The following is a 22,942-nucleotide window of genomic DNA, read 5'->3' as shown; positions in this document are numbered from 1 at the left end:
TGATACAATGTTCAATGCATTTAAGTATTATATCATATTTTACCAATAAAAAAATTACAACACAAAAAATACATATTACTTAACATCTAAGCAGTAGGTATGTAGGGAGTAGGACAATGAGGAAGTACATGTTTCCATGCCTCTGAGATCTGTAAATGACATTTCTCTCTACAGCAAAAAAATAGTCATGGAAAGAATGGCATTTTAAACAAGGAAATAGAGTAATCGGGTCCTTAAGCACTCATTTATCATGCCATAGGTAGGACAGCCAAATTATGCAGCAGGGTTGACTAAATTATGCAGCAAGAAGAGGCAAAGTAGGCGGCACATTTGTGATAGTATTACCTCATAACTTTATTTTTTTAACTTGTTACTCTGGGCAAAGGTTTCACCTGATTAGTACCCGTTTATCATACAAATACAGTAATAAATATTTTTGGGTGACATCTGCAGAGTATGCAGAAGATGGTGGATTATACGACATATCCAGTGGCTCTGCCCACTTTGATAACTATGTAGAACAATTGATGACGCATATATTTACGAAAAGGTTCAAGGAAAGAGTGTGAATCCTTAGCTAGAAGACCATCTCACCACTCTTTTTAAATAAATGTTTTGCCCCCTCATCCGCTTTACTTACACACCAACAAACAGATGGAAACACATATTTAGATCTGAACCAGGCAAAATACTTTCGATTTAGGTTCTTCATTCTGGAATCAAAACAAAAGCCAGAATCATCAGCATAAAGTAAAATTGAAATCTGGTAATGTAAGAAAGGTGGAGAGGATCCAAAGCAAGTACACAGTATTGCAAATCTAATCCTAATGAGTTTAAACAGGGCTCAGTGCGCAAAAATCACGTGCTTGTTTGAAGTCATAGCTTTCTATTGATGCCACCCCCTATCTTGCAAGTCCTGACAGGTATACTTTAAGTCTAGTAGCTAGAAAGGAGGCCTTTCTAGTTATTGGTCTTGTGCACCACTACTAAGGCTTGATATATCAATGTTCTGTGGTAGGTCAATCCCAATTTTGACAGTAACACGTATAGAGTAACAGGTATGTGTCTCCTGTTTTCTTCAGATGTTTTTTTTTACTTTCTTTCCTGTTCTACCTGCCTTTTCGAGCTCTGGCTCCTTGTTTCTGCAGTCTCTCCTTTCATCTATTTTTGTATTTTGTATGGATGTCTCTTCACTCGTATCCTTTTACTTTGTGGTTGTGAGGTCCAGATTTCTAGTTTAGTCGCTAGTGTTCTTTTCCCTTTGTTCTGCGTTTCTCTGTTTCTTTCTTTCATCTCTCAGCCTTTGTGTGTTTTGTTTTGCGCGGCTTTTTCATTGGTGTGTCTGCTTTCTCTCCTTTTCTATGGCTTTCTTATTTATACGTAGTTTCTTTGATTTGACATTCCTGTTTTGTCAGCTTTTGCTTTCTTTTGTCATACTTCTGCATCCCTCTTTCTCTGACAAAAGAGAGATATGATTTTGAGCTCAGAATGATTCCTATATAGTGTACAAGCACCTGAAGAAGTGCATAGGAGAGGCAGGGAAGTACTACTTTGCTGTGGCGAGCGTGCCAGTAGCAGAGGCTATGGGTCACTTTTCTTGCCACTGAGCTTCATTTTGTGACCTTCTCTCATTTCAGAAGCCTCTCAGCCACGAGGCAAAGGCAGTGTATGTAAGTGCACAATTGTTTATTATTCCAAGTCATTTATTCACAGTGGGAAGACATGATACCCAATTCCATGTATTCAGGATACTGTCATGGTGCTCATGGCATGCAACTCAACTCGGACCATGCAACACTTTGCATTAAGCCCACGCCAAAAAAAAAAAAACACCCTTAGCAAAGTGAGTTGATAAATGAATGAATTAGACTTCTAAAGTGAACTGTGACCTCTGCAATATATACCGGTGCTAGCAGAATGCAATATTGTTGTTGGTGACAGAGATTTAAGAAAAAGGCCAGATTTTAAAGGCTTTTCAGAAAGCCAGATTGTTAGTGTCCTCTGTGATTGTACACTGCAGGTTATTCCATGCTTGGCTACCACAGAGAAAGACCTTCATTGTACTCCAAACTGTCTCCTACAAAAAGGCCACAGGACGTTAGCTGAAGCAAAGCGCAAGGAGTCGGCAGGAATAGATTTGATGCAGCAAGATTTGGAAAAGGTCAATCCCAGACTGGACATGGCTTTGTGAACAATGCACAGAATGGATTGTGGATAGATAGACAATGACGTTTAGCTAGGTGGCCCATGATGTGTGTATGCCTAGGCATGCTAAGAACTAAACGGGCAGCCAAGTTCTGGAGCAACTACAAACATCTAAACATATAATTGGGAGACCCACATATGCTTCTTGAATAGTTTAGTTTTGAAGAGGCCAAAGCTTAGACTGGTTTACAGCACAAAACGATCAAAATGGGCCATTACCATCAAAAGTTGATGCCAATGAGTGAAGGCAAGCCAGGTGATGGCCAAATCTTGGATAGCCACTTGAAATGTGTACCCTTCTTATCTGGCTAATCTACTGCTGCCACCAAACACATAGTATATAGTATAGGCAGCTGCCTATGTCACCTATATTAAGAGGCAGCCTTGAATGACTAACGTATAGTTTTCATGTCACACATTAATAAACAGTTCTTGGCAAATGTGGACATATTTTCTGAAAGGGCTTTGAAGCATGTGCATAAGGAGACGTTAGCACTCAAAGGACTGACTAAGGTGTTGTTCCATACCTGAGAGACAAAATTAAATAATAAGGAGAAACATGCCACCTGTGTTATCATCACATACATTGCGAGAGATAAAAAACAAATAGTGCACAACACAAGGGGGTACACAGAGTATAATAGGTAGTGCTAGTTTTAATGTATCTGTAAGGTTAAATAAAAGCAAAGGTTGAGATGTCATTGACAGACCACTTGATCTGGTTTGAGCTGTGGGGGCGATGGGCCTAGCCCAGGGGTCTTCAAACTGGGGAGCGCGCCTCCCCAATCCTCTCCCAATTAGGGAGGCCTTAATTGATCTCAGGTGAAAGGGTGCCAATGTGTATTATGCTGAGAACAGTGCTTTGTTTTAAGTTAAAAAAAAACAAAAAAAACATGAGCAGCAGTCAGCAACTCTGTAATGGGCCATCATTAACATCTTTTATCCTTCAAATCTGGCTGGGATATGTGTCAATAGGAAAGGGACTCCAACTATTCCTCAACACCCCCGCCATTTCTAATATTAACACTGTAGATGTTTGGAAATCATGCATTTGATTGCAATTTTAAAAGGGGTAACAGAATGTGACAACAATGTTTAAATAGGTCTAGAAATATTTAAACATGGCCAATTTAATAGAATAGTGGTAAAAACAATTCTGAGCGCGGGGGAGCAATGTGTTTTTTTTATACATTGGGGGGGACGGGTTTCAGCATTAAAAAGTTTAAAGACTACTGTCCTAGACAATTACAAGTTGAGGACAGGAGCAATAAGGTTTTCTGTGGGTCCTACTTCTGGCTCCCACTGGACCAGTGTTTCTGAAAGAGTGTAGAAGTAAAACGCATTGCATCAAGACTGGTTATTGCACAAATCCTACGTTTCTCTAGGCTGATGTAGAAGAGTTCTGCAGGTGTAAGGTTAGGTTACTTACATGCAGGCATAAAATGATGGCTGCAGGTAAGGTTTAGTTTGTAAAGGAAGGAATTGTCTGTGTAAAGGAATGCCCTATGGTGGCCCTATGCATACTGAAGAAAGAAATGCAGTGCTATCCCAATTCAGAATGGACAGCTTTTTGGGGAATTCTGGAGAGGGAAGCTCGAATAGTTGGAGGAAAAGGTGACCTGAGAGCAGAATACATTCTACACTCATTGCATCTCAATTCTTGTTTTTAAGCATCTGCAGCAGCTCCAATTCAGCTATTGAAAGCGGCGGGGACCCTGTGGAATGCAATGTTTCCGAATAGCAGAAGTGTATCTGAGGCAACCTCTTTTACGTTCAGCTACTGATAGGTGGCACCTTTGTTACACACCTTAAGAAAAAGAAAAGGAGTCGGGTGTTATTATATATTATCAGACACCTCTGATTGAGCTGCAAAGGTGGTAGTCGAAGGGCATCTAGTATATGGCTTTCCTTGTCACCTATAAGGCTTTAAGAAGATATATTAAGGTGAGACACTAAAATAGAAGTAGTGTTGGTTCATTACTCACTAAACCTTGACAGCTGCTGAACCTGTCTCCTTGGTGCAGCAGTAATCTCGGAAAGTGTTAGTGTTGGCGGGAAGAATAGGGCGGAATCCCCTAAAGATGGCTTTGTCTGAAAACAATCAAGGCACATATCCCCTGAACGGTGACTGGGGGCTGGCTGTCTAAGTGAGATGCTCGGACCTCTAATCCCCTCAGTCTCCCTCCCTTCGACGACCCCCTCCCCGCACACATACAAACATAGCAGCGGGAGAGAAGCTAGAGCGATGCTGAAGCCAGGTTCATTTTAAAATCTTCTCCCCACGTCGTGTTGTGTCACTGAAGTGGTTTTGTGAAGTCCTCACACATCCAACCCTGCGAAAATAAATGCAGATTTGCTCTTAAAGCAGACTGCTCCTGCCAGCAGATATAACTGCAGCAGGGATCTTTTCTCAGCCGCAGACGCTAATCCCCTCTCCCTTTCCTTCTCAGTGCAATCTACATATGTTTAAATGTCTGCCTGGGTAATGCAAGCAGTGCAGTGAATCCATAATCCTGGCGAGATTCAGATGAGCTCCTCTCGGCCATCGCCTTTGTCATGTAGGTGAGGCGCTGCCTTCAGATGTGTTTTCTAGCAGGCTCTACAGCCATTGCCTCTGAATCCAGGCTAAGAACGCCATTCATGTAATAAGATAAATTAATAGAAAATGCTCCAAAACACCCCCCAAAAAACTCAAGATTGTCTACTAAGGAGTTAAACGCTGTTTTATTAACGGTGACAAATGCCAAACGATTAATTTGCAGCACTGTTGAAACTTTCACTTTCATCTTGAAAGTGTTACAAATGTACCCAATGACACAAACACGCTGCTTCACATTTTCAATGTATGGGTTTCCAAATCCTAAACTTTGAATAATGTGTGCCCTGTTGTGTCCTTTGGTGTTTCCAGCTCATCCCCTGTGATCCTCTGAGTTTGTGTTGTTTGGCAGGCACCCGTGCACTATCATTATTGAGACGATCCATCGTCCCCATAAACTGTTATTGGCAACGGGGGCGGGGGGGGGGGGGGGGGTGAATGTTAATTATGGGTACTGAAAAATGAACGTTTGCTCTCAGCATCAGAAGAGCAGAAAATATGCCCCCCCCTAAACTCTGAACCACTGCACTTCTGGAAACTCTGAGCTGTAGAAAAAGGAAGCTCTAGCAGAATAGATTCAGCAACTTAGTCACACAATAACTCATTAAGTGTTATTGGGATAACAATAAAAAAACTAGAAACAGGTATTTAGAAGTTTAGCTATACGTGCTGTTGTGTTATCTATAAACCAGGAGATCGCTACTGTGCAGAGCAAACCAAATACCAAGTGTAACTACCTTTTTGAATCTATCTAGCTAGAGCTTCAATTTTCTATATATTGTTGTAGCATAACCTAGGCTTTAGAGGGTTATATAGGCTTACCCCTTTAGTTGTACCTGGAACCTCTGATCTGGCCACAATTTGAGACTAGTGAATTTTTAGCTTGTGAATCATCTCCTGACGAAACAAGGCCATGCCCAAGTCAGTTTTGATTCTGGCACCGATGTATTATTAATGCTGCACTGGGCAGAGATGGGACTTTCCCCACCTTCAGCAACAATATGTGGCCCTTGTGATCCACTTCACACTCAGCATGTCTGCTGCCTAGATGGCATTGGTCGTTGCAAGTCATCATGGTAAGGATATACCACCTGCCGCTGTTCACAAAGAATCCCCATAAGCAGAGCAGGCACTTTTGCACTGAGCCTGATGAGGGGTAACATCCACTGACACTGGCAAGACTTTGCTAAAAAGCATAGGAAACTCTTGTTTTCTTTTCACACAGGAATGTGGAGATATGCATTCTGAAGGTCCAGATATGCCAAAAGTCCCCCCCGGACACTAGTGGATGTTTTGCAATGTGTCTGTCTTCAAATTGATTTTGTGGATGGGCTTATTGAGAACCTCAAAAACCTCCAGAGTGTTCCCCATCAAATGCACAATTGAAAAAACATCTTTCCCTGTTTCTGACACTAGTACTGGTACTACTGCTTTAGTGGTCAGGATTGCCAGGATCTGCAAATAAATGGCTTCTTGCTTCAGTTTGCTGTTGGAAAACTGTATCTACAGGACCCATGACTCTTGGTCTGTGGAGGTGAAGTCTGTCCTAAAATCCTAACTGACTGTGTTCAGATCCCAGACCCCTCACATTTTGCAGTGCCTGGTGTAGTACAAAAAAATGATATTTTTGCCTAGTCGTGCCTTAACCTGATTGGATGAGGACAATAAAGGTGAAGAGAAAGACTAGTCTGTGCACTGTCATGGAAGAACAAAGATTGTCCTTTAGGGAATCTTCCATGAGGAACTTCAACCACTCCTATCACACCCACGCAGGGGAGGTTCCTCCCGGCCATATAACCAGAAGCACCAGGACTTCACCAGAGGTTCACCAGTGTCAGAGAATTCCACTAAGAAAAAACCCACATGCTTAATTTTATGGGAATAATTGTCCTTTATGCTACAATAGAAACAAAAGGGAAATCATGGACCTCCAAGCACCTTTATTAAAATGGTAGGAACGGAGGAGTGATGCATTTTCCTTCCCTCCTGACTCTATACTGGGAAAGAGAGTGAGATGTGTATGCAAAACACATCAGATGGTTGTCACAAAACACACTATCAATACTAAACAAGACTTACAGGTAGGGCATGAAATAACAGCTCTGTTCCACCCCTTTGGTTGAGAGCTAGGAAATGGGTGCCCACAAGATGCTTACCTGCATCATGCTGCTCAGTTGCCCTTTGCAGGAATGAAGCTGACAGTGAAAAGAGTTCTTTGATTTGTGCCCCTCGGTGAAAAATCAGTTAAGAGACAATGGAGGAGGCTATCCTGCTGCTGGTGAGGTGAGGACCTGGGATCCTGAAAAAATCTGAAACAATGGATCTACCTGTTATGGAGCCTTGTCTAGTCATCTTGCTGTGTGCTTGTCTTGACTGAATGAAACAAAGTATGGAATACTTTCTCTAAGAGTGGATTTATGGAACAATGGAAATGTGGTTTGTAACTGTGTAGCTGGAGGTGGATTTTATGTGCTTTTGCTAATTTAATTGGTACTCATTCCTTGTCTTGTTTGCAGTACAATGTATTTGGTGTCCAAAGACACCATTGAATTCTAATAAAGTCCCTGGAGTTGCTTCTGAAATCCGCCATGCTCATATTAACGAAGGCCATTTATGACGCTATGTTCACATGCATTTGTTTTCATTCATCTAGCTCTATATCTATCAACCTAGGCCTGAGCTGGACTTTATTTATTTATTTATTTAGTTATTAAGATGTGTTACTTCATATCCCACCAATATCATGTTTCCGGCCCTTTAGAGCACTTTTTAGAGCACTTTATTACACTGAAAATCAAAAATAAATAAATCTAAAAATGGTAGAACACTGAAAACATAAATTGTCAGATCACGTATGGCTTGTGTAGTGCGTCAAGATGTAAGCAGGGCATAAGCGGAGGTCGTTCACGAATTACTCTCATTCACATTTCTGCTTAGCATTATTTTATAGAAAATTTCATTTAGGGCATTTAACATTCGCTGTGCCTGCCTGTATAACCACGCACCTCTCAATAATTTCCAAAAGCAACATCTGTGTTTCCGAAAAACATTTTTGTGGTGATAGCCAGCGAAACATATCGTATTGTACTATTTTGTAGTCACATTTACATGTTTTTTCGTAACCCCTACTCCATAGTAGTCCTTGGATAAAAGAGTGTGCATCTGTTACCGGACCCATATGGATAGTGTTTTAATGCTTAATTGAGCACTAGATTTCTACACTTGTCACGCTTTTTCCCTGCACCATGGTGTTAAATAAAGCTAGAAGAGAGAGGTAGGATACCTAAGCATGCGATGTTAGTGTATGGATGGAGAGGCATTACATGAGTGCAGGGTGGCGTAGTGGGGGAATTTTTTGGTGCAGCGCCTTTATAAAAAAACCTTCAGATATAGTCGTTCGTCAAATGAGAAGCTTATGTCTGCAGAGGCGCATAAAATGTGAGGGACAACTATGTATATGTATTGCGTGTAGGATTTGTATAGCACTTTATACCTTTAAAGACCCCTGGGCACACTTTTCAAGATCAATATCATAGAGTTTAAACCACATTCAATTTGGAAAAGAAGTATAGATATTATTAGGAAGCAACAGAGGACTGTGAGTGGAGCAACCCATATCAATTGACTTACGACAACCACCTACGGTATATGCTATGAGGCATACACCTAGGAGTGGTAATAACTGTATGTCCTCTGGGGAGCTCACCCAAGCACTCCTGAGGCACAACCCACAGAAAAGGAGATTAACAAAGAGCTTTAGTACTGTGCTCTGCGGATTCCATGCAGAATTGGCGCAATGGAAACCCAAATGAATGCTCATTTTACAGCCAGCTACAGTATATGGTTTATAGGAGAGGAGAGAAGCATGCAAGAGATGGAGCAGAGGAGGAGGACGGAACCTTAAGTGTATCTGTTCTCTCAGGAACAGAGTTGTCATCAGGATGGTAATTCCTATGAGGAAAATACTAAGTTCAGGTTAGATGAGGCGAAGGAGTTATTGGAGATGAGGTTGAAAAATATAGCGTGGCTCTGCACCTCCACCCACCAGCGGGTTGATGGGACTGAGAAAGGAATACGAATTAAAGAAAGAAAACTGCAGTTGGTCAGGCCCTAGGTTTTACCAGACCCTAGTGGTCCGATAATGTTAGGTCAACCTAACCTCTCTGCCTTTAGCCAGGCACCCACAACGAAAGGCCTGGGGAAATTGGCTAAAGAGGCAGGGAGTAGGCATCACTGAGGGACATTGGCAGTCATGTTGCCTCCAAAGGATGGTTCTACTCAGAGATGAGATTGTACTGTGAAAAGACTTAGGATGGGGAACTCTTTTCAGAGGACGTTCGGGTCCTATAAATGTATTTTGTATGACAAAATGCAAGCAGTGGCTAACAAAATGAAGCACACATTACACATCTTGAAAACAAGTAAAAAGCAGGCCGAGCCTCGACATTTTTCTCAGTTCCTCGGTAACATATTCAAAACATCACACTATAGTTGGCAGTTATCTTTTTCTGATGCTACATTCGGAAGTGGTCCAGGGAGGCATATCATGAGTAAGAAAATCAATATTGCAAGGTGTAACAATAGCAACTGATTCATTATTCCCTTTCTAATGTGATCACCTTTTTCTCACCCCAGTTGTAAAGTAGTCACACACATGGTAGAGAATTTAGTGTGATCTCACTTGAAGGGTTCACGTTTGTATGTGCAGAGGCTGCTCTAGACGATCTGCCATCAACTGGTTTCCTCGTTGACTAATGCTTTCGGTGCTCCTCAGTTTTTTCATGTATTTATTTTTTTCGATTTTCATCCTCAGATGTACTGACCTACTTAAACTGATTGCCTAGTGTGCCCCTGGATGGGCAACCGCCGTGTATGTGCTTGCAGAGCATAAACCTAGGTACAAAGCAAACGGTTACTGTGCGTAATCAGGGTTTTGTAGTTGTTTCTGCAGAAAAAAAAGAAGAAAAAAAAACTACCATGAATTGGGCCAATGAGGGAACACCGATAAGGGTTAGGGTTTGCAGAACCACTTTTTTTCCACTTTTTAATTTTCAGTTTATACCCAAGGCCCCGCCCTCCAGCGCTCATTTTTTCCAAAATCTTTTGCTAGGTGTATTTTTTTATACAAATTAAATTGAGTAAAATATGTGCCCACTAACTCTTTCATCATTTTAAAGGTAGGATTTACTCTTTGAAGAGGTGCAATAAGAAAAGTCTGATTGAAAAGTCAGGCACTGGAAGAATAATATGACTGGGCCACCCTTTCACAGGGAAATGAAGTGTGTTCAAAGCATATTCCGCTAATGATGTTCATGCTCAGAATCCATTATCCCTTCTCCCTGACCTTGCTTATTGATTGTTGTTGCAGAGGAGAATGGGATCATTTAAAGAAGAAGAATATGGGCTATATTTGTATATCAATAATAGCGTGCTTTTTCGAAAAAGCAACTAATTTCTATATTGTAGTCCTTGGCAATATCGTTTCAAAAGTGACACATTACTGCTCCTGCAAACAACAATCACTCAAGGACAGGGAGAGAACAGTAGTCAGTCCTAAAGCCGACATCTCCAGGTGGCAATTGCACAGCAGGCCATTTTCACAAAACTACTCACTTAGACACACGTGTTTCTTCTGCGCGATCTTCAAGATGTGCCTGGTTTATCAAGTGTCGCAGGGTGTTTTTTATTGTTGTGAAAGAAAAAGCAAGGTTAAAACCTGGCTAGTGTGTTCTATTATAAAAGTAAGACTTTGAGATATAAAGAAATTCAGAAGGTATATATATATATATAAATATATATATATGTGTGTGTGTGTATATCACTAAAAAACATGCACAATTTTCTCATTAATAATTTTATTGCAACCTTTGCAATGATATTATCAATAATGTCATAGAAGTTGTCACGACTGATGTATTACTGGAGTAATTGTCAGTGCATGGCAGGGGGGCCAGTTTAATTACCTTAGGGCACGTGTTATAGTCTCTTGGGGATAATTATAACTGTAACTGCTGAACTTCTATGATTTTGTGTGTGTAAAACCTGAACCTAACTATAATTTTCCTGTAAATTTAGTTTTTATAGGGAATTTCTAAAAAATGTTTAACTCTATTATCTCATTATAGGGTGCAAGTAGCATTTGTTTCTTTCAATGAATTTCTAGGGTTCTTTTTAACATAAAGTAATATTTAATTATTATATGTTAATCCAAACCCCATTGCACACAGCTGGGGTGTAGGTTGCAGCACCTGGAATTGGCCACAGGGCCTGGCCTGTGGTCCTGCAGCTATGAATTTCTACTGTTTATTTAATGTTAAGTAATATTTAATTACTATGGGGGTCATTCTGACCCCGGCGGGCGGCGGGCGCCGCCCGCCAGGCGGAAACCGCCAAAAGACCGCACCGCGGTCAAATGACCGCGGCGGTCATTCTAACTTTCCCACTGGGCCGGCGGGCGATCTCCAAAAGATCGCCCGCCGCCCCAGCGGGAAAGCCCCTGCAAAGAGGAAGCCGGCTCCGAATGGAGCTGGCGGATTTGCAGGGGTGCGACGGGTGCAGTGGCACCCGTCGCGATTTTCAGTGTCTGCAAAGCAGACACTGAAAATCTTTGTGGGGCCCTGGCATGGGCAGTGCAGGGGCCCCCAGGGGCCCCATGACACCCGTTCCCGCCAGCCTGGTTCTGGCGGTGTAAACCGCCAGAAACAGGCTGGCGGGAAGGGGGTCGGAATCCCCATGGCGGCAAGCAGTGCCGCCATGGAGGATTCCCTGGGCCAGGGGTAAACCGACGGGAAACCGCCGGTTCCCCTTTTCTGACCGCGGCTTTACCGCCGCGGTCAGAATGGCCCAGGAAGCACCGCCAGCCTGTTAATCCAACTGCTGCTACGCATGTCTAAAGGCTATGCACAGAGGGGGTTGGCCGCACGGCCTGGGCTATGACCGGGGCCTGCCCCAACCCCTTGCAAAGAACCAATGCCACGCTGTGGGTCTGTGAGTGGGTGTGTGAATGAATGTATGGGTGTGTGACTGGCTGTGTGAATGTGAAATGGGTGCATGAGTGTATGAGTGGGTGTGTGAGTGCATGTATGAGTGGCTGTATAGGTCTGTGAGTTGCTGTGTGTTAGAAAGGGGGTCTTTGGTTGGCAGTGAGGTTGCCCAATGTCCAAGAAAGGACCCTCAATCTAGTCAGGGTAAAGGAGAATCACCCTCAGCTAACCCCCGCTCACCCCCTTGGCAGCTTGGCACGAGCAGGCAGGCTTAACTTCAGAGTGCTAGGTATAAAGTATTTGTACAACACACACAGTAACTTAATGAAAACTCTACAAAATGACACAACACAGGTTTAGAAAAATAGAAAATATTTATCTAAACAAAACAAGACCAAAACGAAAAAAATCCAACATACACAAGTCAAGTTATTGATTAAAAAGCAAAAAGAGTCTTAAATCCTTGAGAAAACAGGTAAAACACTGTTAGCGTTGAAAAGTACCTGGGTAGCATCGAAATAACACGCATGGATGAGTGTGGGTAGAAAAAGGTAAGGGGTGCGTTGATTTCTCACCTGCAAGCGAGCTTGTGTATCGTTTCACCTTCTCGGGTCGGCGTGTGTCATTTTTCCTCTCCTCAGGGGAGCGATGTGTCAATCCGGGCAGCACTCGGGTCCTGGTAGACGTTGCATCATTTGTCCATGCCCAGCAAGGTTTGCGTCGAAAATCCTGCTGCACGGTCTCAGCAAAACCGCACAATGTGGGTTGCAACTTTAACAGCCTCTGTCAGCGGGTGTGAGCGTTGTTCTTCCAGCTCTGTGTGTCATTTTTCAGCCGCTTTACCTTTCAAGGTCACAGGAACTATATAGGGCACCACTTGGCAGGGCAGGAGTCTCAGCAGAGAGTCCAGGTGCTGGCAGGAGAAGTATTTGATGTCCCTGAGACTTCAGCAACAGGTGGCAAGCTCAATTGCAAGCCCTTGGAGAGTTCTTCACAAGCAGGAAGCACACAATGTCCAGTCTTTGTCCTCTTGCACAGGCAGAAGCAGCAACTGCAGGATAGCTCCACAAAGCACAGTCACAGGCAGGGCAGTACTTCTCCTCAGCTTTTCAGCTCTTCTCCAGGATGAGGTTCCTCTTGATGTCCAGAAGTGACCTAAAGTCTGTGTTTTTGAGTGCCTTTCTTATACCCATTTTGCCCTTTGAAGTAAGCTTACTTCAAATGAAAGTGTCTCTTGTTTGTGAAATCCTGCCTTGCCCAGGCCAGGCCCCAGACACACACCAGGGGGTTGGACACTGCATTGTGTGAGGGCAGGCACAGCCCTTTCAGGTGTGACCATTTGTCCCCCTCCCTCTTAGCACAGACGGCTCATCTGGAAATGCAGACTTCACCCCAGCTCCCTTTGTGTCACTGTCTAGAGAGAGGTGTAAACAGCCCAACTGTCAAACTGACCCAAAAAAGGAATCCACAAACAGGCAGAGTCACAGAAATGGTTAAGCAAGAAAATGCCCACTTTCTAAAAGTGGCATTTTCGAACACACAATCTTAAAACCAACTTTACTAAAAGATGTATTTTAAAATTGTGAGCTCAGAGACCGCAAACTCCACATGTCTATCTACTCCCAAAGGGAATCTACGCTTTAATCGTTTTTAAAGGTAGCCCCCATGTTAACCTATGAGAGAGATAGGCCTTGCAACAGTGAAAACCGAATTTGGCAGTATTTGACTGTCAGGACATATAAAACACATCACTATATGTCCTGCCTTAAACCTACACTGCTACCATAGTGGTGCCCTACATGTAAGAAAAGGGAACGTATAGACCTGGCAAGTGGGTACACTTGCCAAGTCGAATTGGCAGTTTAAAACTGCACACACAGACACTAGAGTGGTAGGTCTGAGACATGATTACAGGGCTACTAATGTGGGTGGCACAACCAGTGTTGCAGGGCCACTAGTAGCATTTGATTTACAGGCCCTGGGCACCTCTAGTGCACTGTACTAGGTACTTACCAGTAAATCAAATATGCCAATCATGGTAAGCCAATTACATACACATTTTATACAGGAGCACTTGCACGTTAGCACTGGATAGCAGTGGTAAAGTACCCAGAGTAACAAAAACAGCAAAAACAGAGTCCAGCACACATCAAGAACCTGGGTAACAGAGGCAAAAAGTTAGGAGAAACCACGCCAAGGATGAAAAATCTAACACTGTGTGAATGTGTTTTTGAGTCTGTAAGTGTATGTGTGAGTGACTGTATGGGTGTGTGAGTGTGTTTGTGAGTGGACGTGTGGGTGTATAAGTGTGTCTATGAGTGTGTGAGTGGGTGTATAAGTGACTGTGTCGATCTGTGAGTGGATGTGTGGGTGACTGTTTGGGTATGTGAGTGTGTGGATAGGTGTTTGAGTGTGAATGAGGGTGGGGTGAGTGGATCTGTAACTGGGTGTGTTAATAGTTTTGTGGGTCAGTGAGTGGGTGTGTGAATGGGTGTGTGAGTGGGTGTATTAGGTGCAGTGTGAGTCTGTGAGTGGGTGTGCGAGTGGTTTTGTGGGTCTGTGAGTGGGTGCGTTAGTGGCTACATGGGTATGTGACTGGGTGTGTAAGTGGTTGTGTGGGTGTTTAAGTGGGTGTGTGAGTGGGTGCGAGTGGGTCTGTGACTGGGTGTATGTTTTTAAATGGGTTCTGGATCTGTTAATTCAACGCAGATTCACCTGGGGGTTGCACGCTGAGCACAGCAAAGGATTCACGGATCCTTGTGAGCCCCCCCAAAAAAGTTTTGAGGAACTTCTTGCCCATGAGAAGTCTCTCACAGACCCCTCCATGAGTCCCATGGCGTCCCTCTACCCTGCCCCCTTGTATCAGTTTTAAGTTTTATTCCTCCGTCCCCCGGGACCGAGTGCAGATATACAAAATAGTTGGTCACAACTGCCCTGTCAGGTTGCGGGCAGCCAATCACAGCATTGCTGTTGGCATGTGGATCTGCGAATCCGCCGCAGTGGATCCGATTCTTCAACTATATATAAAAAAAAATCTGTAATAATTTGAAAATTACTGACCAGATTTAGACCAAATTACAAAAAGAGATCTTTCTGGACCAAGATCTAGCTTTCTGCTAATTTTGGTGTAATGCAGTCCAGAGATTCAGGCTGTACTTGCGTTTAAAATCCCTATAGAAAATTGTATGGGGTAGACACATTCTGGGACCCCACCTTTTTCTCTGCCCCGCTTTACGATTCACTCCAAAACTTTCCAGACAGCAGTTGCAGTAAGTGGCAAACTAGTTTTGAAAATTTCTTGAAGATTCATCAAACAGCACCAAAGTGATTAGCAATGCAAAAAAATATTTTTCCTATAGAAACTAGGTCCTAACTATAACTACCTACTGGTGACTAAGGAGCAGGGAAAGTGTCACAGATTGTTATTGCTGTAGAATGCTGAGTAGGCTGGGTATGGTGAACAGTTGTGGCTGTGGTGCAAAGATCTTTTTGGGAGTCGCAGATGGTCAATGCTGGAGATTCTCATTGGAGGTCACTGTAAACTGTTGGTGCTGTAGTGAGAAGTGCAGATCTTGCATTACTAGTCATGGCAGTCCTGGATCATCGTCATGTAACCTAGGAACAGGCTGCAGGCACCAAATGGTTAGGACAAGAATATCACAACATTCTTAAAGTGGCATTATAACTTAAAATCTGACATTACCTTTGAAGAGGATTTTACATTAGAATGCATTAGACACCAAATATGACTTTCATACTAGCTCCCAAACAAAAGTTATCAATTTATTAAATGTAATTAGGTACCCAATGTTATCCTATGAGAGAGATAGGCTTTGTAGTAGTTGTTAGTTTTTCACCACCACAACATATAAAACTTAAACGTACATGTCTAACTTTTGAAACACAATGCACCCTGCCCTACTGGCTGTTAAAAAAGAAGTTTTGGACCTGGAAAAAGGTATATTTTGCAAGGTTGGAATGCCGGTTAAAAACTGCACGCAGAGCTGCAATGGCAGGCCTGATACATGTATAAAAATGCTACTTAAGTGTGTTGCACAATACGTGCTTCAGAGTCACTAGAAGCATTTAATTTACAGACCCTGAGTACATGTAGTACCACTTTATTAGGGACTTCCAAGTAAATTAAATGTGCCAATAGAGTGTAAGCTAATTTTACCATGTGTAAAGGAGAGACTTCAAGCACTTTAGCACTTGTTAGTAGTGGTAAAGTGCACAGAATCCTAATGGCCAACAAAAGGGGTTCAGAAAACAGAAGGGTTAAGAGAAGAAGTTTGGAGAGGACCATGCAGAGAGGGCCAAGTCCAACAGTGATAATCAGAAAGGGGATATGTATGGTAACATATTTATTTGTTGAACATTTTAGGTAATTATAGCAAAGATATAATTTTCCTGAATATTACTATGCATTCTGAGTTACATTGATTTTTTAAAATCTGACTGATTCGAATATCTTTCTGCAACGAATATGTGACTTATTTTTGGAGTTTAATTTTGCACTAGAGATTCTTATTTTATTCTTCATGTTTACAAGCATCCTATCTTTTTCATATGAAAATTTACCACACTCAGGATATAAAAGGGTTTGTGGGAAGGGTTATAGAGTAACCACATATTATACAGAATAAAGTACCCCCTGCTTGACATTCTGAGGATATGGCAAGTCACCGCAGAGTACCATGACCTTATAAAGGAACTCAACTTTCGGCCTTCTTCCTCTATATGGTCATGGAACTCCTCCATGACTTACAATATCCTAATAATATATGCCAGGGGTACCTTCTCATATATATATATATATATATATATATATATATATATATATATATATATATATATATAATGAACTTGAACTGTCCATCAAGAGAACATGTATATGCACTTGTTTTAAAATGTTTTCACCTTTAGGTATAGAACAGTAGTTTAATCAATCTCAAGTAGCTCGTCTGCTTAAGTAAAATTGTTAAATTTGGTAACACTGAAATGTAATAGAAGTCAAAGTGACATTTAGTTAATTAATGCACACCTTTATTTTTCTCACAGCTCAGCAAGGTGCAGAGTGCCTATGAGGAAGCAAAAAGGACAGCTCAACATTCAAAAAGAAAATGCAAGCATTTGACCTCTGACCTGGAAGACACAAGGGTGTTAATGGAGAGTCAACAAATACGGAACCATGAACTGGAGAAAAAACAGCGAAAGTAAAACTGGCATGCCTACTTTTCCAAAAAATGCAGTGTTTTAATATTTCTGTTTGTTTTCACGAGATAAGGAGAGAATGACAATGCCAATGTTTATTGTTCTTCTTTTTACTTAGGGCCTCAATACAACATTGGTGGTCCTAGGACCGCCAATGCTGCAGTGGCGGTTGGACTGTTGAACTCTAGGAGGTCCTGAGACCACATTATGAACCTGGCAGTCGGACCACCATCCACGCCAGGAACATGGTTCTTGATGGACTGACAGAGGTTGGAGTCGTGGTGAGCCATGGCGGTGCTGAGTTCAGCGCTGGCGCACTGATCACGAGTCCAGTTTCCACCAGCATTTTCATGGCGGCGACCCCGCCATGAAAAGGCTGGCAGAAATACAGTGCTGGAGGCTCCCTGCCCAGGACTTTCTGGATGTACACTGCTTGCTTTACAGACAGTGCATATTCAGAGTGTGATGGTGTGCTATGATATTGGCCTCAGCTCTCTTGAGGGAGTCGAGACCAATACCATAGCACTTTTCCTGACCAGGCTGATCAGTCAGCCTGGTGGGAACATCATTATACGACGGGGGTAAGGCAACCGGGCTGACAGACACCTCATCCCTGCATGTTTGGCAGTCGGGTCATCCGACTGCCAAACTCATAATAAGCCCCAAAGCCTTTATACAAAATGAATTCAAATTTTACCCCCTCTTTCGTATTTATTTCACATTCCATCCACTACCTTTCTAAAATTTCCATTGCACAGTCATATATAAAGCTATGCATTAATGGAAACCAGCAAATTTTACCAAGCTTACTTCTATTAATTGTCATTATCTATTGCATTGAATTTTATCATGGATTGCTCTAAGGTATCAAAGTGTGTAAGGAGTGTTTTTAACACAGTAGAAATCATGGCTAACTTTAACCCAACGTGAAATAATTAATCTAGCTATTACTGAACTCCTAATATTAGGTGACTCTACTTCAGTGGTATTGATGTCCCAAATATTTATTATATGTTGCTCCACTTAACAGCAGTTGCTATTAATCTCACATATATTAATATTATTGATAATATTAGAATTTCACAGGCTCTTATTCAGGACTCATTTCATTAGCACATGCTGCATAGTGGAAGTCGGGCCAATAGAAGCAATAACCCCCTACAGTGATGCTGTTTATTTTATTTTGTTATTGATTTATTAGTAGTCAGAACTGGTTTTGCTCAGATAGCTCCCTGATAAAAACAAAATTGTGTGCCCCCACCTTACTTGTCACCGTCAATTTTCAGAATGCTGGGAAAATGGAAGGAGTAGGAAGAAGATAAGGAGGTGGCACTGCTTAATGTGTAAATAACTAAGTGCCAGGGCCCTCATCCGGAGGTCACCGCTGCTTGCACCACCTATTACCGCTACCAGCACTGCAACTGACTGTACTAATTCAACTACTAACCATCATACACCTACAAGTTTGACAATTTAAACTACTCAAAGGTCCTCAAAACATCAAGAATGGCTTAGGCGGCAAGTATTTGTCATTTTTAATGCATATTCAATTAATAAACCAAAGTGGTGTGCTGATCGCTATATTAGACAAACAGCGCCACCATGTGGTAGACGGTCACAAGTTCCAGTGTTGACAATTAAGTCCCGGTGCTGAACACTGAAAACCACTGGCTCAAATTAAGCACTGGGAGGTGTGGCATGAGGAAGGAGAAAACCAAACTTCAGAAATAGTGCTTACTACACTCTTCTTTATAGCCAGTTTGGAATGAGACTCCTGTAGACTGCTCCTGCGCCCCTCTCAAGTTTGGCACCCAGGGTGTGGGCCCAACCCAAGAATGCTAAAGGCCGGCCCTGTTACTAGTATTCAGATAGCACAGACCTAGATACACGCACAGCACAATTCTTTACAACTAACCATAAAATCACTTAAAGGAGTGGAAATTAACAGTAACAAGGGACATGAAAGAATATGGAAAAATAGCAAAAGAGAGGGTCGAGGGGGTGGGATAAAGTCATTTTAGGATATTGGTGTACAGGGTATGTGACTGTTTAGGTTCTGCAGGGAGGCTATGTTTGCACACACAGCATTTAAGGATTTCCTCCATGCACCATATCAGAGATCCACACACTTTGATCCAAGTAGACCCAAGGAGTAGCATGCTACTCATCCCCAAATGCACTCTAGTGCCTTGCCAATGATATGAAGTGTAATAGAATAGAAACTATCATGCAGCACAGTAAAATTCAATCAAACAGGTGCCCACTGACTATCCTAGCGACATTTGATCTGTTTGAACAGATTCCATCTGTAAACTGCCCATTACAATTATCTATATCATATATTGTGCAGTCAGATTCCATACAAAGTGAGTCCAACATTGGAAGCTCTCTGTTGTGCCCCCTCTTGGTTGAAGGTTACACGTGTTCAAAGAGCTCAGCCAGACAACATTTGTTGTCTAGAGACATACACGAAAAACCATTCGCAGAATTATCTGAGCACTTAGTGGTTGATAGATACTTAATCACTCAGTGTGGCGCTAGTCCTAAAGTGCCACCACAGGCCGTGTTAGAGTAGCCGGCCAAGTGAAAGAAATTGCCAAAAACTGTTATTTTTCCCTCTTCACATCTGGTCCTTGAATAACGCTTGCGTGACGCACGGAAGCATCCTTTCGACAGCTCCCGTGAAGAGTGGTAATTTTAAATGTTTTCTGTGACAGGTTCGACGTGCAGCTCGCCCAGGCCTTAGGTGAAGCCGCGTTCGAAAAGGGCCTTCGCGAAAAGGTGACACAGGAAAACACAACCTGTCGATGGGAACTTGGAAAACTGCAACACACACTTGAGGTAAACGGCCAATATGATTTTTGGGTTACTTTCGTTTAAGAACATGTCACGCAGAGCCTTACGAACTGGGGGACTTTCTGTCTCAGAATGAACATGAAATATTTTGGACCTTTCAAATGTTTTTCTGTGAATATCTTTCAAAATATAGTAAGCGGTTTATTTGTCTTTAAATGTATACTTTCCTTGAACTCATAAAATGGATTTATGTTCATTAACACTAGCTACAGAAAAACTTAACACATTGGCGGGAAATGTCATTCATTATTTATAAATACTATTGAAGAAAGTACACATTCCTAAATTAGCTAAGGCTAAGAACAGACTGCAGGAACCACAATTAGCTCTGTGCAAATGAGAACAAACAAATATTCCAAATGCACCTACATTTGCTTATCTTGATTGTGGTTAGTCATACTTGCACAAGGGCAACTTTGTCTTCTGGACTGAAATGAGCATGGGAAGGCACAATCGCGCAGAACCCGAATCACAGATTTAATTGCAGAGATACTGTGAAGGCCTACATCACCCCAGCTACATCCTGAAGCTAAAGTCATGCTGGGCCTGTTTTATAAACTGATTCACACCTGTTCGACCCTGATATGCACACAAGCACAGCACATCCTGTGCAAATAGTTGTGAATCTGCATGATGTCTTCAACTAGTAGTAGGGTTTATTACTCAAGTGGATACTCGTGCAGTTCACCAAACATAGGTTTGCATATGTTTTGTGCCATTTTATGTCACTATTTTGTGCAAGGCATGTTCTCGCAATCATTGTTCATGTGAGATACCAGCCAAGTGCATTCCGCATAATAATAACATAAAACTTTCATATAAATTACACATTTCATGTAAGCGAAAAACACAAATTGTTATGGGTTATCTCCAGTGATACTTGCCAGTTAGTGTCGGTTTGACAGTAAATGTAAACAGCAAGGTGCTTTTTGCTCCCTATGTGCTGCCTATTCGTGAACACAGAGGATTATCTGTCTAGTACCAGGTAACACTAAGATGTCTTACCATCAGAACCATTCGGAAAAACAAGCATTAGCAAGCCAGTAGGCCTGGCATTGTTTTGTCTTGGTTTTGAAAAACTTTATTTTTGGGAGAGCTGACAGGCCCTAGTCGTTATCTCTAAAAGTTGTCTAAAAGTTTTTAAAAAATGGTCATCGCGATCTCACATTGTCATGGCAGTCCCTAGAACAGAAGGCAATTACTTTTGGGTGGATGTGCTCCTTGTCAAAGAGCGGAATGTTTTCACTCACAGTGAAATTCGCCCTTTTTGATCACAATAATATTCCTTCTGCAATATTCAGGACCCACGCAACAACAGATCAATGGATGAAGAGGGCTGGCTGAAAGCCTCTCTAAGGGAGTTTAATATATACATAATTATAGTAAAAACAAAAGTTCCTGGCTAACACCAGACTAAATAAATCCAGTCCCACAAAGCTAGAAGTATCCCATTGTGCTAAGGTTTTAGCTCCATTCTGGGGCATCTAAGTAGAAGGCTAGCACTTAGCAAGTACACCCAGAGCCATTTAAAAAGTGTAGGTGCACAACAATAATCGAATGGTGGAATGAAACAAGACATATGATTGTTTTGAATTGCTAACGCAGGGGAAGGAGATTAAGGGCCAGATTTAAGAAAAGTAGCACTGCACCCAGTGCAGAGCCACTTTTCTAGCTCCCCTCAGCGCCCCCCTAACACCACCATGTGTGCACCGTATCTAAAGTACGGCACACAATGGCGGTAGATAGGGAACTAGTGTCAACATTTTTGACACTAGTTCGGAGCTTTGCAGGATTAGTGCCAAAAGTGTTGACGCTAATCCTGCAAAGTCCATTGAGGCCCATTGTAAACAATGGTGTGCTTCCTTTTAACGGCTGCTCCGAGCAGGTGTTAAAAGTGCCAAACAAAATGACACAGAGATTTCTTTGCGCCATGTTTTCGTCCCACCTGAAAGGGGAACGCCCCTTTGCATGCATTATGCCTGGCCCAGGCATAATGTAGCACATAGTGTTACAAAGTGGCGCAATGCAAGCATTGCACCACTTTGTAAATTTGGTGCCGCGTTTTTGGGCCTCGTTAGGCCACATTAGTGTAAAAAAAAAAATGTAACTAATGTGGCACAAGGAGGCGCTAGGGGCTCTCAAATCTGCCCCTAAAGGGGTAAGTTCTGCATTGACCAGATTGGACCAAGCATGTTTGTTTGCTTGACAGAGTAGTGGGTGGGCAGCTGTTTCTGCAGCTTTGAGTGTTTAATACTGAGGCTTGTTTTAGAACATGAGACTTTAGGAATAGTTAGTGTTAGAGGCAAAACAATTAAAACGCAAGCAGACTCTGTTTTTCACAAGCTGAAGGGAATGGTGGACAGATCTCAAGATATAGACAGCTGCTATTGTTGAAATAGGAGCGAGAACGTGTATGAGCAGAATCTTCGTGCAGTTAGTCAGTCGATTTGAGAGTTTGTCCCCCAGAAGAAAGGGCTGGTGCTGCTGCTAAAGAGCAGTAACTGCGTCAGAACACTTAGGGGCTCATTCTGAGCCCGGCGGGCGGCGGGAGCCGCCCGCCTGGAGGGAGCCGCCAAATGGGCACTCCGCGGTCGAAAGACCGCAGAGGCCATTCTGGCTTTCCCGCTGGGCTGGCGGGCGACCGCCAGAGGGCCGCCCGCCAGCCCAGCGGGAAACCCCTCCCCACGAGGAAGCCGGCTCCGAATGGAGCCGGCGGAGTGGGTATGTGCGACGGGTGCAGTGGCACCCGTCGCGTATTTCAGTGTCTGCAAAGCAGATACTGAAATACAAAGTGGGGCCCTCTTACGGGGGCCCCTGCAGTGCCCATGCCATTGGCATGCGCACTGCAGGGGCCCCCAGGGGCCCCACGACACCCCTCACCGCCATCCTGTTCCTGGCGGTCGGAGCCGCCAGGAACAGGATGGCGGTGAGGGGGTCGGAATCCCCCATGGCGGCGCAGCAAGCTGCGCCGCCATGGGGGATTCCCAGGGCAGCGGAAAACCGGCGGGAGACCGCCGGTTTTCCTTGTCTGACCGCGGCCAAACCGCTGCGGTCAGAATGCCCTGCGGGGCACCGCCAGCCTGTTGCC

The 22,942-nt window shown here is 43.0% G+C and overlaps 1 protein-coding gene across 1 annotated transcript in view; it reads left to right on the top strand.

Annotated features, from left to right (window-relative positions):
* The window catches only part of MYO18B (myosin XVIIIB), a 1,377,385-nt gene that overhangs the window by 826,426 nt on the left and 528,017 nt on the right, over positions 1–22,942 (top strand). The window contains exons 26-27 of the mRNA XM_069214702.1: positions 16,846–17,000; positions 19,716–19,839. Of these exons, the coding sequence (XP_069070803.1) occupies positions 16,846–17,000; positions 19,716–19,839 (279 nt within the window). The remainder of the gene's footprint in view (positions 1–16,845; positions 17,001–19,715; positions 19,840–22,942) is intronic.

This window comes from Pleurodeles waltl, chromosome 11 (assembly GCF_031143425.1).
Source record: "Pleurodeles waltl isolate 20211129_DDA chromosome 11, aPleWal1.hap1.20221129, whole genome shotgun sequence".
Taxonomy (NCBI): Eukaryota; Metazoa; Chordata; class Amphibia; order Caudata; family Salamandridae; genus Pleurodeles; species Pleurodeles waltl.
The sequence above is the reverse complement of the archived record's forward strand: the minus strand, read 5'-3'. Positions and strand labels throughout refer to the sequence as shown.